Source organism: Eublepharis macularius, chromosome 5, assembly GCF_028583425.1.
Source record: "Eublepharis macularius isolate TG4126 chromosome 5, MPM_Emac_v1.0, whole genome shotgun sequence".
In the NCBI taxonomy this organism is placed as follows: Eukaryota; Metazoa; Chordata; class Lepidosauria; order Squamata; family Eublepharidae; genus Eublepharis; species Eublepharis macularius.
Window position 1 is genome coordinate 108,517,477 of NC_072794.1, and position 19,581 is coordinate 108,537,057.

At 47.4% G+C, this 19,581-nt stretch overlaps 1 protein-coding gene across 1 annotated transcript in view; it reads right to left on the bottom strand.

The window, feature by feature from the left end:
- The window catches only part of SPDEF (SAM pointed domain containing ETS transcription factor), a 43,897-nt gene that overhangs the window by 13,148 nt on the left and 11,168 nt on the right, over positions 1 to 19,581 (bottom strand). Inside the window, exon 2 of the mRNA XM_054979262.1 lies at positions 9,428 to 9,919. Within this exon, the coding sequence (XP_054835237.1) occupies positions 9,428 to 9,893 (466 nt within the window). The 5' untranslated portion in view covers positions 9,894 to 9,919. The remainder of the gene's footprint in view (positions 1 to 9,427; positions 9,920 to 19,581) is intronic.

Consider the following 19,581-nt stretch of genomic DNA (forward strand, 5'->3'; position numbering starts at 1 on the left):
TTCCCGCTTCCCGGGAGCACAGGCCTCCTCACTGTGCACCCAGGAAGTGGCCAGCTGGCCCACCTCACCTCCTCACTGCACACCTGGGAAGTGGCTAGGGTTGCTAGCCGCCAGGCAGTGGCTGGAGATCTCCCAGAATTACAACTGGTCTCCAGGCCACAGAGATCAGTTCACCTGGAGAAAATGGCTACTTTGGGGGGTGGACTATATAGAATTATGCCATGCCAAGGTCCTTCCCCTCCCCAAACCCCACTTTCTCCAGGTTTCTCCAGGTTTCACTCCCCAAATCTCCAGGAATTTCCCAGCCAAAAGCTGGCAACCATAGAAGTTGCCAGCTGGCTGGGCCTCCTTGTTGCATGCCTGGGAAGCTGCCTGCTGGCTGGATGCATGCCCAGGAAGCAGCCAGCTGGTCCTCCGAGCCTCCTCACTGTGAGCCCGGGAAGCAGCCTGCTGGCCTGCCTGGCATCCCAACAGATGAGGGAAGCTGCCTGCGATCATTGTGCTGGGCCCAATGCACTTTCCATGCATGCAAAAATAAATGGGTGGTATGTTTCAGGGGGGCCCCCATCCAGTATTTTTTGGAGGGCCATCTGGCAACCTTATTCTGAACCCAGAACTGGTAACCCTCGATGGAGCACTACACACAAGAATTCGGCACACCCAGCTGCAGCAAAGCTGCTTTGGCTGGGTGCCGTCCATTGCTGCCTTGCCTGGAGGGAGGGGCAGACTCCCTTCCCGGGCATACGGGGATTCTGGCTGGGGGCGGAGCCAATGCTTTCAAGCGGCTCCGCTTTCCCAGCCAGCAGTCGCTTTCTGCTTCGGAAGGAGAAGGAGTCCTTTTCCCCTCTCTCCGAAGCAGTGGGCGGCAGCGGAGCGGCGAGGGACGAGCGGCGAGGGACGCGAGCGGCAGCAAAGGCTCCGGGTTGCTGTGGGGCCTTTCGTGGCCCCTCGGTGGAGCTGCGGGGCTGTTGGTTCTGACGCGGTCGTTGGGGAGCGTACCTTTTCAGGCCGCCCCCAGCCCCCGTCCTCGACTTGCCGGGCCTCTCTGGGGGAGGCGGGTTAAGCTGCTGAGAGCGGCTGCGGGTTGGCGCCGGTGTGCGTGTGCTGCTTCCCCGCGGCGGCAACGGGTCCTGCTCCTGGGGTCTCGGGGGGAGCGGGCCCTCTCGGCGGCTTCTCAGTTGGCGTGGCGCGCCTTCTTCGGCAGGGCTCGCCTCAGCGGGGCCCCTTAGGCAGCGCGGCCTACGGGCCTTGCTTGGGTTTCTTGGGGGGAGCGGGGCATTGGGCTGCTCCCTGAGTGCTCCTTTATATAGCGTGGGGCAGGGTTTTGCACCCACGTGTGCGCTGGTAGCCGGGCCTAGTCTGTGGGCTTTGCCCTGGGGTTAACAGGGCTGCCCTTCCCCCCCCCCCCCGCACTCCAGAGGGACGCGCTTAGTGTCTGGTCAGTGGCGGGCCCTGGGTTTTTTGTTTCCCTTGGCTTTCCCTGCCCAGTTCCCCTCATTTTGTGCATTGTGCATTAGGCCCATTTCTTCCGGCGGCCATTTTAGAGCAGGTACTGCCTGGCGGCCATTTTGGTTGCTACTGTGCAGTATGCCTCCCAAGAAGGGCGGTGGCCCATCCAAGGGCAAACAGCCTGCCAAGCGTCCTGCAAAGAGACCTCCCCCAGCCCCATTGTCATCTTCGGATGAGGAGGAGGGTGTACCCAGCAGGCAGGAGCTGCTGGACAGGCTAGCTGCCTTGGAACAAGCCCGTGCCAACTCTCAGCCTGGGAGCTCGGGGGTTCGGGTGCGCCGTCCCAGTAAGAAAGTTTCTGATGCTGTATTTCAGAGGGATATCTTGAAGCGCATTTCTGCCTTGGAGGAAGCGGCGGCATCCGATCGTGGTGAACCCAGCAGCAGCATGGGGGTGGCTGCGCCGCCTGAAGAAGCACAAGGGGCTGAAGCTGAGCAGGAGTCCGTGGTGGACTGTGGGCAGGTGGCCATAGCGGTTGAGCCGGCAGTGCAGGAGGGTAAGTCTGTTCAGCCTTCCCAGGCATACACCTGGCCTTGGGGGCCCTGGGGTCAGTCTACTGCCTCCGTGCCCCCCGGCTGCACTTCACCAGCTACACAACATTTTGCCCCTGCTTGGCCTTCAGCAATGCCTGCATCCTGGCAGGGTGGGGCTGGGACTACTTTTGGCCAACAACAGGCACCTGTTGCTTCTACATCCTCTGCACCCCAGACTGGGGGCTTGCCCTATGGCTTTGGATGTCAGTGGGGTTTCCCCCCTTGCGGACAATTGCCTTATGGAATGGTGCCGTACAGAGCTTTGCCATTCGGGGATACGGCTTTACCCCTCGGTGACCACTTAACTCAAGCCACCAGGGAGAAGATATTAAAAGGGGAATATGTAGATGTCTTTACCCTTCTCTTCAGGGAACTGGAGAAGAAGGATAAAGATGATCTGGATGAGAGAGACAAAGAAAAGATTAAGCGCAGGAAGGTAGACCGGAATTGGTCAAATTGGTTACCTGGGTTCCTGATCTATGCCGGGGTATTGGCCAGAGCACAGCCTTGGAGGGCCGTGTCTCTTTTTCAATATATAGACATTATTTATAAGGGATACACCGGCTTTGTTGGGGTGGCCTGGCTCCAATACGATGAGGAGTTCAGGATGCGCGCCGCCATGTATCCGGGCCTGCCGTGGGACCAGGTGCACCAGCAGCTTTGGTTGCAGGTCATGTCCCCGGCCAAACCTAATTCTGGGGACAGGTCCGACAGCGGTCATCTTATTCAGCGTTCCCAACCAGCATCGGGTTCCCGCGCCCCCGCGGGGCAGCAGGTTCAACCCCGGCTGCTCTGTTGGGATTTCACATCCAAGGGGCAGTGCAACCGGAAGGCTTGTAAGTACAGACATGAATGTCCTTCCTGCAGTGGCCCCCACCCATACTCGGCGTGCCCTAAGTCCAGGCAGGGGAGTGGGGGAAAGCGCTTTGGGGGGGGTAGCAATCAGCAAGGACCTGGTAAAGGGACCCAGCCCGGTAAGGCTGAAGGTCCTTAGGCAACTGTTGCATTTGTATCCCCGGCGCGGAGATGCTGAGTACCTGCTGTCAGGGTTTGAGTTTGGTTTTCGTATTCCTTTTCAGGGCCAAAGGGGTCCTTTCATGTCAGCCAACCTTCGGTCAGTGGCTGGCATGGAAGGTGTGGTGCGGGCCAAGATTGCGAAGGAGTGCGCGGAGGGCCGGGTGCTCGGCCCTTATGACTCCCCTCCTGTCCCTTGTTTCAGGGTGTCTCCGCTGGGGGTGGTGCCTAAAAAGGCGGCCGGTGAATTCCGCCTTATACACCATCTGTCCTTCCCCAAGGGTGGTTCGGTAAACGATGCTATACCGGAGCATCTTTGTTCAGTCCGTTATACATCTTTTGACCAGGCGGTCAAGGTGGTGCGTAGGTGTGGTGTAGGTGCGGAACTGGCGAAATGCGACATCAAGTCAGCCTTTCGCCTCCTACCTGTACACCCCGGGGATTTTGAGTTGCTTGGGTTTGCGTTTGAAGGGAAATTTTATATGGATAGGGCCCTACCCATGGGTTGCTCCATATCGTGTGCGGCTTTTGAGCGCTTCAGTTCCTTTTTGGAATGGGAGTTGCAGCGCCGCATGGCCTGCCCTGATACCTGTCATTATCTTGATGATTTTTTGTTTTGTGGGCCAGCTGGTACCGGGCAATGTGCCAGGATGTTGGCTGGTTTTGTGGGCCTTGCCGAGGAACTTGGTATTCCTTTGGCACATGAGAAGACTGAGGGCCCCTCCACTGTCTTAACTTTTCTGGGCATTGAGCTGGATACAGTTCAGCAGTGTTTCCGGCTCCCTGCCGATAAGGTTGAGGACCTTAAGAGTAGAGTCGGGGATTTTCTGGGTCGGAGTAAGGTTACTCTCCTGGAATTGCAGCAATTGGTGGGGCACTTGAATTTTGCCTGCAAGGCAATTGCTCCTGGTAGGGCATTTTTGAGGCGCCTTTGTGATGCCATGGGGAAATTGCAGTTTCCTCATCACAGGTTGCGCTTGAGTAAAGGTATTCAGAGTGATCTTTGGGTCTGGCAAAAGTTTTTGCGGTCATATAATGGGGTGACGTTTTGGAGAGAGGACTTGTTGCTTGAAGCTGAGCTTCAGGTGACCTCCGATGCCTCTGGATCTTTGGGATTCGGGGTTTATTTCAGGGGCCATTGGTGTGCTGAACGCTGGCCGGCGGATTGGGCACAGCGGGGACTGTCTAAGGACTTGACATTTTTGGAATTTTTTCCTTTGCTGGTAGCAGTGTGGCTTTGGGGGCGGGAGTTGGCCAACAGCACGGTACATTTTTGGTGTGATAACCTGGCGGTGGTGCACGTGGTTAACTCCTTGTCGTCAAAGTCGCCCAGGGTGATGAGGCTGGTGCGGGCCTTTACCCTTAAATGCTTGCTGCTAAATATATTATTTAAGGCCAGACACGTTCCTGGGATGAGTAATGGGGTGGCAGACGCTTTGTCTCGCCAACAGATGGAGCGGTTCTGGCACCTGGCTCCAGAAGCCGATCGCCGGCCAGCGCGGATGCCCAAGGAGCTGTGGCAGCTTGGGAGGCAGAAGCGAGGCGGGCAATCCAGTTAGCCTTAGCCCCCAGCACACGGAAAGCCTATGACCGGGCGATCAGGCAGTTCACTGATTTTAGGAAGACGGTAGGACTTCGGGAGCTTTGGCCTGTCCCGGCCGAGCACCTGATTCACTTTTGCGTGTCGCAACGGGAGCGCTGCCTTTCTGTCCGGTCTATCAGGGGCCAGCTAGCTGCTCTTGCCTTTTTTAGCAAGGCACGCGGTCTGCGTGAAGACACTGGGGATTTCCGGATACGTAAGATGTTAGAGGGTTGGTCCTGGGAAGCTGGCCCCTCTAGAGACCTGAGGCAGCCCATTTCCCCATCGGTGCTTAAAGGGCTGGGAGCGACCTGGGCTGAGGTTTGCGCTTCACGTTTTGAGCAGAGGCTCTTCCATGCAGCCTCTTTGGTTGCCTTTTTTGGGGCCTTGCGGGTTAGTGAATTGGTGGTTCATTCCCGTAGGGATGCCTCTGGCAGTGCTTTGCTAGCACAGGATATTTCCTTCGTGGGTGACAAGGTATCTATCCGGATCCGTAGGTCTAAAACAGACCAGGGACAGCGTGGGGCCACCCTGTTGTTGGGGCCGTGCACAGACCGTGAGCTGTGCCCGGTTCAGGCTTTGAGGGACTATGTGAGAGTCCGTGGGGAGGCACAGGGGGTCCTGTTTCGCCATAAGGATGGGACACCTCTGACCCGGTTTCAGTTTTGGGCCGTTACAGAGAAGGCCCTTGGGAAATTAGGACTGGTTGGGGTTAAGTTTGGTACCCATTCCTTTCGGATTGGGGCCGCCTCTACGGCTGCTGCTATGGGGTACACCCAGCGGGCCATACAGAGGGTAGGCAGGTGGCGGTCGAGCGCGTTTCGCTCCTATGTCCGCCCTCTGCCTCAGTATTAATTGCCTACACTAACTGCTCTTTCCTAGGTGCGGCGTCGGTCCTGGGGAAGCGCAGTATCCTGATTTGCGGACACAGCATGGTGTTCTGGGCTGCCCATCAAGCCAGGAGAACACCGATCGGATCCCAGTTGGGGCTGAGTGCTGTGGCCACGGTCGAATGGCTGGGTCGGCGGGGCCTGCGTTGGCCTGGTTTGTTACCACTCTTGTTTAGGGGGCGGACGGGTCTGCCCCCGCATATTTTGGTCGTTCACCTCGGGGGAAATGACCTAGGTTTAGTGCAGGGAAAGGCCCTGTCACTGCAGGCAACTGATGACCTTCGTGAAATAAGCCGCCGGTGGCCGGGAGTGCTCATTTTCTGGTCCGAGATACTGCAACGCCGGGTGTGGCGGGAGGCCTTGGATCCGCGGGCCGTTGAGCGTGCTCGACGTAAGGCCAACAGAGCTATGAAGAAACCCTTGGGGGAAGGCTTGGGGATTTACTTGCCGCACCCTAGGATAAGGGCCGAACTTGCCCACCTTTACAGGAAGGATGGTGTACATTTGTCACCAGAGGGCAACGACATTTTCCTTGATGATTTTAGGCAAGGGCTGGGGTTGGCCTTAAGCCACCTGTGGGGCGCCAGGGCCTAAGCAGAGGCTTGGCCCTTGCGTTGGCAGGAGATTCTCGGGAATAGGGAGCGGGACGGTGAGCACCCAGTGGCATTTCCCCATGTGGGAACAGGGTCTGCCATCAGTGCGGTATGCTTGTGACGGCTACCAATGCACAGGCAGACGCCTGCGGGGATCCCCAGGAGCAAGCCCTTCCCTCATGCTGTACGGCTGGGGCGTTAGGAGCTTGCGGGGGGGGGATCCATTCGCCTGGCTGGCCGGGTTGCAGTCATTCTCAGGATGGCCTACACCCGGGGCTTTGGGGCTCGCCCAAACAGGTCAAGGCGGAGGTCCGGCGTTGACCCCGTGGCTTGACCTGTACCGCATAGTTGGCCCTTGCCTTAGTTATAGTTATATTTACTGTTATATTAATAAACGGCCCTTTACCTCCAAGCCTGTGTCTGTCTCTTCTTTCCGGCTAAGGCAGCAATTCGGCACACCCAGCTGCAGCAAAGCTGCTTTGGCTGGGTGCCGTCCATTGCTGCCTTGCCTGGAGGGAGGGGCAGACTCCCTTCCCGGGCATACGGGGATTCTGGCTGGGGGCGGAGCCAATGCTTTCAAGCGGCTCCGCTTTTCCAGCCAGCAGTCGCTTTCTGCTTTGGCCCACCCACCTCGCCCTGTCTCAGTGCAGGATTAGCCGGCTGCTGTTTCAGAGCCAGGTAGGAATTTTTTGCCTCTTCACTATATTGGCCTTTGGTGTGGGGGTTTTTTCGCCTACCTTGCACTGATGGCTGTGGCGGAGGTTTTGGCCTGGGTGGTGCTGTGTCGGTCCCTTGGCAGGAGATTCTCGGGAATAGGGAGCGGGACGGTGAGCACCCAGTGGCATTTCCCCATGTGGGAACAGGGTCTGCTATCAGTGCGGTATGCTTGTGACGGCTACCAATGCACAGGCAGACGCCTGCGGGGATCCCCAGGAGCAAGCCCTTCCCTCATGCTGTACGGCTGCGGCGTTAGGAGCTTGCGGGGGGGGGGATCCATTCGCCTGGCTGGCCGGGTTGCAGTCATTCTCAGGATGGCCTACACCCGGGGCTTTGGGGCTCGCCCAAACAGGTCAAGGCGGAGGTCCGGCGTTGACCCCGTGGCTTGACCTGTACCGCATAGTTGGCCCTTGCCTTAGTTATAGTTATATTTACTGTTATATTAATAAACGGCCCTTTACCTCCAAGCCTGTGTCTGTCTCTTCTTTCCGGCTAAGGCAGCAATTCGGCACACCCAGCTGCAGCAAAGCTGCTTTGGCTGGGTGCCGTCCATTGCTGCCTTGCCTGGAGGGAGGGGCAGACTCCCTTCCCGGGCATACGGGGATTCTGGCTGGGGGCGGAGCCAATGCTTTCAAGCGGCTCCGCTTTTCCAGCCAGCAGTCGCTTTCTGCTTTGGCCCACCCACCTCGCCCTGTCTCAGTGCAGGATTAGCCGGCTGCTGTTTCAGAGCCAGGTAGGAATTTTTTGCCTCTTCACTATATTGGCCTTTGGTGTGGGGGTTTTTTCGCCTACCTTGCACTGATGGCTGTGGCGGAGGTTTTGGCCTGGGTGGTGCTGTGTCGGTCCCTTGGCAGGAGATTCTCGGGAATAGGGAGCGGGACGGTGAGCACCCAGTGGCATTTCCCCATGTGGGAACAGGGTCTGCTATCAGTGCGGTATGCTTGTGACGGCTACCAATGCACAGGCAGACGCCTGCGGGGATCCCCAGGAGCAAGCCCTTCCCTCATGCTGTACGGCTGCGGCGTTAGGAGCTTGCGGGGGGGGGGATCCATTCGCCTGGCTGGCCGGGTTGCAGTCATTCTCAGGATGGCCTACACCCGGGGCTTTGGGGCTCGCCCAAACAGGTCAAGGCGGAGGTCCGGCGTTGACCCCGTGGCTTGACCTGTACCGCATAGTTGGCCCTTGCCTTAGTTATAGTTATATTTACTGTTATATTAATAAACGGCCCTTTACCTCCAAGCCTGTGTCTGTCTCTTCTTTCCGGCTAAGGCAGCAATGCTAGAGCAGCTTTGCAGCATATTTTTTCCGTTGTTGAAAAGGGCACATAGAATTTGAGAGTGTGAAACTCCATCATCCATAACAGCCACTGAATCATTGCTGTTATGCCAAATTATTGATACCTGTTCTGTTTATTTTTTTAGCCTGAGAATCAAAGAAATAAATGGTCTTTGGGACAGACAAACATGTTAGCTCTGTTCTACTGGATTTATATCTGAATCAATAGCAACTTATGGTTTGCAGGAAATAGTTGTTTTCTTTAAGGAAACATTAGGCTGTGTTTCATTAAATCTATTTAAATGAGTGTATTATGGATTTTATTGGGGAGGAGGAAAGCTATACAGTCAAGCTAGAGTGTTTTATTTTGTTAAGAAGAAATTTATCAGCATGAAAATCTCAGCTTCTGCTTTGCTAAAAAATGCAAGCTTTTACCCCTCCTGCATGCTAAGAAAAAAAGTAATGTGGTAGAGATGATTCCTTCTATCACTTCAAGAACTAGACGGCATCTGAAGATGGTCTCAGAGACTAAGCCTGTATTCTTGTGTAGTTCCCACATAGTTCAATGGGAATTTATGAATTATGCCCTTCTGCCTTCCTGCATCTACCACCCTGAGTATTTTTGGCAGGTAGCATACAGATTTTTTATATACAATCATAGCATGTCCCACTCCTCTACCAAACTCTAACATCCTTCCTGCCATGCAGCAAAAGTGAGGAAAATAAAGATCTGAGCCACATCAAAGTATGCATGTCAAGTGAATCTAGGACACATGGCATAATTTGGATTTTCTGGTCAGGAAATATTTTTGGGAAGACAAGACTAGGCCTTTTAATAAATGGAATTTGCATCCAGTGTTTGTCTTTGGCCACAATCTTCAATCCACTATGTCATGGGCCAAAGGGCAAGACTAGAAACTAAGTCAACAGGGGATTGTCTTTTGATAGATTTGAATACTGACCCTAAAGTTTATGATTCAGTTTAACAGGTGCTGTACAGGCTGCTATACCAACATGCATCTCATTTCCACAATATCACTAAATGCAACCCTCTAAAGCACTTATCCACCTTGCTCCAGCAAGACGGTAGACCAGGGTCTGTGCATACATTCAACACCTATACTCCAGAATGCAGCTCATGCTCATTGTGACAACTTGAATACTGGCCAAAAACACTGGCCATAGTTGATGAATGATATTGTGTCCACTATCAGACACTACAACTCAGCAATCCCAGCATTATCCTGTTCCATAAAACTTTCCCTAGAAAGTTTTATGGTACAGACAGTAAAAGAAAAAAGTGATTGAGGCACTCACCGGATGCAATATTGAGAAGCTTGCAAGCTGTTTCAATGTCCTTGAGCACCTCACCTACCACCATGCTCTGCACCTGCTCCAGGGAGTTTTCTTCCAGATGAAGGCTGGCTTGGTAGTTCATATCTGGTGCGAGGCTCAAACCCTGACTGTCAATGATAGGGCACTGCTCAGGTTCTTTGGGCACTTCAGTCCTGCCCCCTTGGCTGTTGACTTGCTGGTTCTCACCCAGAGCCTTAGGGACCCAATTGTTGTCTTCTGGGTAAAGCATATCAAAGTACTGCAGGTAGAAGGTGGGTACAGGTTGCTCAGGGGTGGCAGGTGGGCTAGGACTGTCAAGAGAACTCCAGCTCTGGCTGTCTGCGTCTTGAGTAACAGGCAGCTTCTCCAGACCAGGAAGCAGCACAGTATCTGGAAGGGTGACCCGGCTGTAAGGCAGAGCAGTCAGGCCTTGGTCAGAGCTGCCCATCACTCTGCACAGGTTTGTCTCCAGATCTATCATCAAAGAAAGGGAGGGGGAAAAAACATGCATCAGCCAGAAAGGATCGTTTGGTAGTGATTTCTGCATTTCTGCCCAATGATCAGGCACAATGAAGGAAAGCTAAGCCTGTTAAGGGAAAAGAAACCGGCAAAGAGCGACTCCATGGTCAAAGAGACCTCTCAATGAAAATAGGTTAAATAGCTCTTCGCGGGTCCAGGCAACTCTTCCCTTCTGGGTCATTTGACAATAAGAGGGGAAGAGAAGGAATCCTGTCAGTAAGGGTGGAAAGATAATCAAATACAGAAGACTTATGGTTAGGATAGAATGATAACTTTCTAGACAGGGATATCAAATATCTTCCTAGCCTCCTGGTATCAAAGCAATTGGGGTGACAAAAAGGAGAGACTGAAATTTGTACTGTGATGAACCCATCGATGACATATGTAGAGAAAATATGTGTGCATCAAAATGCAGACGGGGAAAAAATCTGAAATGCGTTCCAACCACAGATAGTGTTGGGTGCTGAACAGAAATGGGAGTCTTTATGCACAATCTGTTTTTTGTGCAAAACATGTAAACGAGTGTTTCTATTTATTGTGCACTTTCTGTGCATCTCTTCTCAAAGTAGCAATTCTTTTTTAGGACTACTTAATTAACTACATCATACAGAGAGAGTGGATATGCTGTACCATCATTGGTTTACCAGAAATGAACAAATTCTGTGAATTCTCCATTTGTTGGCAAAAGTCAGTTTGGTATTTTACTCCTGTGATTTGGTGTTTTTCCAATAATTTGGAGGTGGTGGATGTTAGGCTGTGCAAGTGGGCATGTTATCTCAGGTAACATATTGGGGAAGGGCTGTGGCACCGCAGAAGTCCATGCTTTGCGTGCAGAAGAACCCAAGTTCAGTCCTTGGCATTTTCAGTTAATTCAGGCAATCAGTGTTACAAAAAATCTTTATATGCTGAGGCTTTGCAGATGGACAAATAGCCTGATATGGTAAAGGGCAGTTTCACATGTTTGTAGATAGAAAGTTTTGCTTTCTTAGAAGTCCAGACTAGATGTACTGGGCGGGGGGGTTAAATTTTGTCTGTGATCCTCCTAAACACATCTACTGGCAAGCAAGTCCCATTAACATCAGCTGGATTTATTTCCAAGAAAGCATTATTAGAACTGGAGTACCAAAGTCCAAACAAAGTGACAGTCGGCTGAAAATGCCCTACCAGAGAGACTTACATCCCCATGACTACTACAATTTTGCAATATTTAATTTCACAACCCTTCTGATAAAGCAAAAATGAGATGTGCAGGAGTAAGAGACTAGGGAAATGGGCCAGAATCATACAGGAGGTCTATGGCAGAACATGGCACCCTATCCAGAACCCTGGAATCCCAGGCTATTGCAGTATTCACGTTTTGCCTGGCGTGGTCTCTTGCAAAGAGCTGCAGATTTTTTTGAGTCATTATGAAGTTGGCAAGAGAGGGAGGACACCCAATAGATTCCTCATCCTATGCCTTTGTAATCCCTGAAATCATGATTTAAAGGAACGTTCCAACTTGTTTTCTTTTAATCTGTGTTTTGAAACATCACATCCATCTGGCCTGGGTACAGAAGCCTAGACTTGACAGAGGAGGGTATGAACCTGATGAATTTCCATGGCAACCTTTGAACTGTCGGTAACCAAACAGAAAGCCTGATGTTCCCTGAGGCTTTAAAGGGAAAATCCTTCTGAAATGAGAGTGCACTAAAAAGGCTGCTGTGGGGTCAGATCACCCAGTGTGCAATTTGGAGACTATAGTTCATGTGGGCTGTTCTCTTAATGGGTATTTCCCCCTTCCCAACAAAACTCCAGCTAATAATTTCGGTCTCTAGAATCCTCATGTGACAATGTCAAGAGTTTAGGGTATCATCAAATCAAGACAATAGAAATGTGCAGCTGTGAGCTCACAATGATTCAACAATAGCCAAAATAGCAGATATGTGCCTCTCCAAGGTCTTAGGTGGAAAATGTCTATTCCAAAATGGTTACCTGAGATCCTTTTAACTGGAAAGGGCAGCAATTGAAAATGGGATCAATGTACAAAACACACGTTCTGTTGCTAGGCCACAATCTCTCCCCAAAAAGCCTAGACATTTTTAATCATAGTATTTTAATCAATACTTTAACATAACCCTCTTCTCAGATTTTCCTGTTGGCTTCCCTCATGCGCTTGCATAAAGTTAGTCTAGTAATCACTGCATTTATATCATTAGTTTAGCAATCACAAGTATCCTGCACTTTCTTGTCTGCAGTAATCTGTAATACTTATTTTATATGGGTTTTCAGGTATATAATACACTAGAGCATAATGATCAGGTTCTAGACTTGAAATAGCACAGCAGACATTCTTTGAGAAAATAAAGATGAAGATTTCTTTTTTAAAACCTTCTGCTTCTAACAGTGCAATCCTAAACACAATTACACTCTTCTAAACTAAGAGTATAGCTCTGTTTAGGATTGCACTGCAAGTCTATCAAGGATTCAGTATCACTTTAGCGACATGAGAATTAATGGTTCCATTATCAGAACAGTGAAAGCTCTAGTATGAGAAGGGGGTCACACAATCCTTATTCACAGTATCTGGCATTAAGCATAGTATCTGAGGAATCTTTGCTCTCAGTGATGATGAACAGTAGTAAACAAACCTCTAGAGTTTGCCTGAGCCCTTCTGACCAAATAAATGTGTCCTTTGTGAGGGGTTTTATTTACTAAAATGTTCTGTACAGAACGTTACTAACTCTGCTCGTTTCAATGTGCCAAAAAAAATTCATTTGCTTACTGCTGTTCTCCACAGGTTTCTGCCTAAGGGCTGGACCCATATTTACTCCTCACCATGAATGATATAGGGTAAATAAGAGATAATTAAATGTCACTAATTGCTGCAAGCCAGTGCCTTATTATCCATGATTGGCCAATGAAAGACACAGAAAGATTTGCATCATACAATTAGACTTCTTAAAACACAACAGGAACACTCATTCCTGTTCTTATCACACAGAGTGGTTTGATGTCACCAATTTGCTCTTACAGAGGTTTCCTAATTACCTCTGTAAGGATAATTAAAAAACATTTAAAAGTCACACAGATCTGCATAGCTTCACATGAAGTCAAGATGCAGCTCTTGGTGTTGCATATTTAGAAAATGAAGCACAAATGAGGGAAATGGATTTGCCTGGTATAGCACAAAAATGCACTTCAGAACTTTGAGAATGCAGAAGAAGCTCCCAGCTCCCATCAGGCACATTGACAGTTATGCAGTGTAGTCTCTTGACAACCTGCCATATTTTAAAATTGTAAATTCTGCCTTATAATAGCGATGTACGATTCAGTATACTCGGTCTGCAAATATACCCTAAAATATCTTATTAATATTTGGGGGGTATATTTGGGAATTGTTCGTGATCATATCTGGGATTCTCAGATATACCAATGTTGGAGCTCCTCCTGATTAGTAACAAAATTGAACCCCTTGAACTAATCTTTGTGTAACTTGGGAGGCCTGTAGCAGACAGGCAGCCCTCACTCCACTGTAATTTTGGTGTAATTTGCATGAAAAAACAGCCTCAAGAAAAATTCCCCATAGAGAATAATGGACCCAGTTAATTTCAGAATCCCCCCGCCCCACCCCCACCCCCAAAACCCAGATCTGAATATCAGGAATATTTATGGTCTTCCTGATATCTATTCTGAATCTGAAAGATACTGATTTTTTTAGTGTACATCCCTACCTTTTGAATTAAATTAAAATCCACAGCAAGAATAATAGTCAGTAGATTTCAGTAAACTCCTAGATTAACCTTTTTTAAAAAATTGTATTTGTAAATGTGGAAATCATCAAAACACAGTTTAAGAGGCTGACATTTTAAAAGCCATATTGCTGCCATAGATCATTGAAAGTTTGGCTCTTCTTGCAAAAAAAAGTCCACAAGAACAGCTTAATCTGTGCAAAGCAGGCATTCAGTTCCTTCTTTGCACAGGTAGAACAAGCTGATTTCAAGACAAATCTTAATAGCCACGTATGTCAAACACAGCACCCACAAATTAAGAACAGAAGTTTGAGGAATTGTTCAGCTCAATAGCTCCCATTAAGACTGAAGACTACGACTTTTGGAAATGAAAATCCAAATTATAGATAGAATATATTGGGACTTTTAGTCTATTGAAAATGGCGTCTCTGATGTCACCAATAAGGCTCTGATACCTTAGACTTCTTTTGCACCTAAATCCATATCTGTTCCTTCAGAATGGCATCAGGAAGGACTGAAACAGGTTTTTAAACAAAAACATTTTTGCTACCTTATAGGACTAGGTTCATATGAACGGACTTGGATATACAACTGTTCACATATGTGGCTGAATCCATTGAGTTATTTTAGGGGAAAAAAAGATCAGGGATCTGTATGTTTAAAGCTGATGGGAAAGCATGGGTACACATTGACAGTGCCATTCTGGCACTGTAAATCCTTCAAAGTCCACTGGGCTTAGAAGGCTATAATTCTTCTTAGGATGGCACTATTAGTCTAACACACACATATAAAAATGGATAAAAATGTCAAAGCAAATCTATACTTCTATAGATGCTTTCTTCTGAATTCTTACAAAGCACTGACGTATATTTTAGTATCCATAATCCAAACTGATGCTAAATGCTAAAACAACCATGGCAAAAATAACAAACATCTTCATCAGCTACAGACAAACTTGGAAACTTTGATGCCAAACCATCCCAGGAAATTTCTGGAAATACATTGTGTGCAAACAATGAATACTGGCAAATGCACTGGAATATATTCCAGAAGAGGTTACAGGAAAGATTTTCTCAAAACACTTGGTTTGCAAGGACTCTACATGCATGTACATGTATATAAGTCTTTGTATACACAGGAAAGGTACACAAATAACAATGCAATTCTAAGAATGCTTTCTTGGGAGTAAGCCCCAATGAATAAACCTGAGTAGACTGACTTAAGATTGCTCTCTAAGCCATCTAATGACAATTGAGTCCAAAAATTGCTGCATCCAAGTTAGCATAACCATGAACTTCAATTAAGGCATTCCAGTTCATCACCATCTGAAGAAGATTGTTACTTGGAAAAATAAACTTCAGAATAAAGGAACTTCAGTATCAAGTTCATAGACTTTTTAAACTATTAGGCTCTGACTTTGTTACTATAGCTCAATAACTATTGTGGAGTTACTGAACAGCACTCTGAATGCAGTATCACAATGAGTTGACACAATCAAAAGTAGACAAAATACTTGGGTTTTCCAGGAAAAGATACAGTATTATAATATCCTTGTGTCAGTGATATGTCTATATGCCGTTTCCACACACGCTGGATAATGCACTTTCAATGCACTTTAGCAATCCTTTGAAAGTGGATTTTTTGTTTCACACACAAAAACCCAGTTCCAAATGAGCACTAAAGCACATTGAAAGTGCATTATCCAATGTGTGTGGAAGCAGCCTATAAAATGAGTATGATGCTGACAGATGTGCAAAGGAATTATACCAATTTATTATGGTGTTTGAGGGAATGAGCAGGAAATATTTGTTAAGAGTTTTGCATAATACTAGACCAATGGTTTGCAGATAGTGTTCTAGAACCCCGAGGTTCCCCCGAAATTTGATAAGTGTTCCTTGCTGAGAATATCAGAAATAACAGATGAGCTTCCTTGAAAGACAGTTATCCACGGCTAAATGATTTCCTCAGGCATGTACAGTTGCTGGAGAGGATTGGGTATGTTCCAGGGCATATTCAGATGGCTCCCACGAGACTACCCAGCAGCCTACAATAATTAAGCGTATACCCTAGAACACGCCTTAATATCCTTTGTAAAGCACAGTATGAATACACACAAAATTGTTTTCTGTTTTCATTGTATTTTAGTTTTAAAGACCTGTAGTCTTTATCATTAAACACGTTCATTTTCTTTAGTAAATTCTCTATTTGTTTCAATGGAAACCATTTCTGGATGTACATTTCCCCTCCATGCATCCAACTGGGATGAAATTCTCAGGGATTGTACCTCTCACCCAAGGGACCCTTCCTATAAAAATTTTAGACAGGTAGGGGGAAGGGTTCCTGTTTAGAGGCAAGTAGAATTGCAGAGTGGGCAAATGCAAATGTTTGGCAAAGCAGATGGGCACAAATAATTTATAACAATATGTAGATTCTCAGGTATGAGCTTGTCCATTCACATCTGAAACAGGGGACAGGACATCTATTTTTATACAAAAACTATGCATTTAAGTGACAAGAACCCTTCCCCCTCCCTCACCTTACCTCATTGTACTTTAGCACTTGAAGCCTTCTTCATACTATCTGTCAATACTGAAAGTGAGCCAGAGTAAGAGAAAAATGCTGAAGAGAAGTAGGCTGAGGTAATGTAAGGGAGAAGGCATGGTTTAGCTCCCCCTTCTCACTTACTCCACTCTTGTTTTTAAAATGGAAACATCATTTCTGCTTTATTTACATGTAGACATATTTTCCTACGGGGGCCAATAGCAGTTGGGAGTGGAGTGGACAATATGTATCATGGAAAAGGTGGGGAAGGAAGGCTTAACCCAAAAAAATCAGGCCCCTCTGGGGCTATATTTAAGGAACATCAAAAATGATGACAGATCTCAGATCCATCCTTATTACTGATCTCTTGCATCTTGTTTAATTTCAGCGAGTCTGTCAATTCTTTCCCTCATTTTATGTCACTGATTTAAATACATTCAAATTAATATTCTTCTTAACAAGACAGCAAGGCACAAAAATAATGGCTGGATTCAAATGTTTTTTAATATTACCAGTGTGTGTGCGTGTGTGTGTGTGTGTCTCACACACACACACACACACACACACAGAGAGAGAGAGAGAGAGAGAGGGGATATATATATTTTAGGAACCTGTTGCTACATAATGCAATAATGACCATCAGTGAAAATTATTCTGGGAAAGGACTGCAGTAATGGCTCAGCCACCAATTTCTTACACAAGAAGCCCTGAAACAAATGGTTAGAGATCGAAAGAGTACGCAGTAATCTGCATGAAGACATGTGGGTAGGAGTCTCTAGCAGAGACTATATACAAGACTAAATGGATCATCTGACCCATGAAAGATATTCCTGTAGAGTTCACCCAAACAGATCTCCAACTTAGCTGAAAGCAACATACTTCATTCCATGGGTCTGAATTTTTTTTTAGTTCTGTGTGGTTGATCTGCGGATTGATTATGCAGTTTATGTGGATTGTTGCATTTTAAAATACAGGTTGCATATAATTCCATTATTCTGCAAAAGCCATGCACCTTTTCCAGTGAGAAGCTTGTGAAGGTGGGTTCTTTCTAGGCTGGGGACATTGCCAGCTGTTCAGAAAACTCTGTTGTTTTTGTAATGCTTCAGATGCTAGAAAACCCCCATGGGGAGCTTGTGCCTCTGGGTTTCCCAGAGAGATATTGCCCAGCTCCAAACCTCTAGTTTATTTGCTCTGGATTAAATTAAGACTTTAACAAATCAACCCTAAATCCAGCCCCCTTGCGGCTTGCAACACAAAAGAGAATCTGGTAACAGCTTGCAAGGCCTGAGTCCTGAGAAAACTCTGCCAAATTATGACAGTGGGGAGTTACTTGGAAGTAGGATTAGATCTTATTCCTCTCCTGACCACAAGCAAAGAAGATAATAAATAAAACAAATGCCAGGTTTGGGGGGGGGGGGGGGCTTATGTCAACACTAGTACTACAACTACCTCTCACTATCACCCACCATGCTCCGAACTGCACAGCCTTCTGTATCCTGGACAAAAATAAAAGGGACAATACTCACAATCTGCATATCAAGATCACAAGCAATGCATGCTGACACATCAGAAGTTAAAAACATTCTATGAATTTAAAAGGTTTTGCAATACAGTGACACTGACTGGGAAATGTGACTATCCAAACCCAACCACCCAGTTAAAAAATCATGAGAACATGGGAAGCGATGATATTTAAGAATACTAGGTCACTGGACCATATTTGTTTTTTTTATCAGAAAAGGGTGAACCTTAACTCTCTAAAGCAGCATAGACAACATGTGCCACAAACCCCAGAGGCAGCAAGGAACTGTAATACTCTGAGGGCAAGAAGGCTTGGTTACATAATCGCACTGGAATGCCACCTCCTGCCTACTTCTACCCTTATTCAGTAAGCCAGACCAGAGGCAATAAACATCATGGTACTGATGTTGCAGGCAGCACACATACTTCTGGGCACCCTAAAATGGCACTGTCACATACTGTGAACTTGATTTATGACTCTCTTGTCAAAAAAGTTGGCCACAATGGCTTAAAAGCAACATGGATGACTTCTACTAAACTGCCTCCTAAGGAAAGGCCTATTGCAAGGAAAAATAAATGTCACACAATACGTTCTTGGTATACATACAAGTGAAATCAGAACAAGTGCATAACAAAAAGAGCAGCAGAAATGTTCCTGAAGAGACTTGAATGGCTGCTTTGATCTTAGGAACCTAATAGTCATGGTGGAAGGAATGTTTTGGGGAAAGAAATTTGGAGTGGGGTCATGGCTCACGGGAAGAGCACCTGCTTGTCGAGAGGCCTGGCTTCAGTCCCTAGCATCTCCAGTTAAAGGATATCAGAAAGGATGGAGTGAGAAAGACCTTTTTGTCTGAGAGCCACCAGGAGACAATCATGAACTACATCGACCAGTGGCCCAGTATACAGCAGCCTCATAAATTAACCTACCTGGATTTATCATCCCTACCAACAGGCACTCCATTTTGAGAAACCAAGAGCCTGTAGTCTGGGAAAGAGAACCTGGCCAGGAGCAGAAATTTTCAGCTGTGGGAGAGACAAGCCTGAGTAATCTTCTGACAAAATGTGCTGTACTCTTAGGGTGGGGACCTTTGTTTGGTTTTCTCTGGCTTTGGCACACAGGGTGCTTCTTGCTGCCTTTATGGGATAGGTGGGTCACTATTTACTTGGGGAAGCTGCTCTAAACAAGGAGGAGAATCACTGCATGAGGCAGACAAGGAGAGAGCAATTGTCCAGAGCAGGGAGAGGAGGAAAAAATGGCTTCCCTCTCAGACACCCCTTTCCTTCCCCTCATGTATTTAAGATGTCAAGCTTCAGTTCTGGAAAGCCACCCAGAAACCATATTCTTCCTTCCGCTTTTAAGGATGGTTCAGTATATTAGAATATTTTTTTAAAAAATCCAGCTATCTGCTTTTTACCAGATGCCCTGGTACCTGGTTCTCTTTACCAGGGAAGAGAGGCAAATCCTCCCTTAACGTTGCTTCTCAGCAGTTGGTAATCTCTAAATGGTAATCTCTAAATGGAACCTCCTTATCCAGAGAAAGTATAATCTCTGAATAAGGTTCCACTTAGCCATCATTGATACGTCTATCCTTAATCGATTTGTTCAATTCTGCATTTTCACCTTAATTTCTGCTTTGTTACAAGCTTGTTTTACTTATACCCCCATCCTCTAAACTGCAATTCTCAACCACTGGTATTCTTTTCATACATGTATTCTCTGCAAACATTTTCTCTGTACCGTACCATCCCTTGCTTTTATACACTTGGGGCTATGAGCACTAAATCACCATGATAATATGCATCCTATTAGTTTAAATGTTTTGAGGA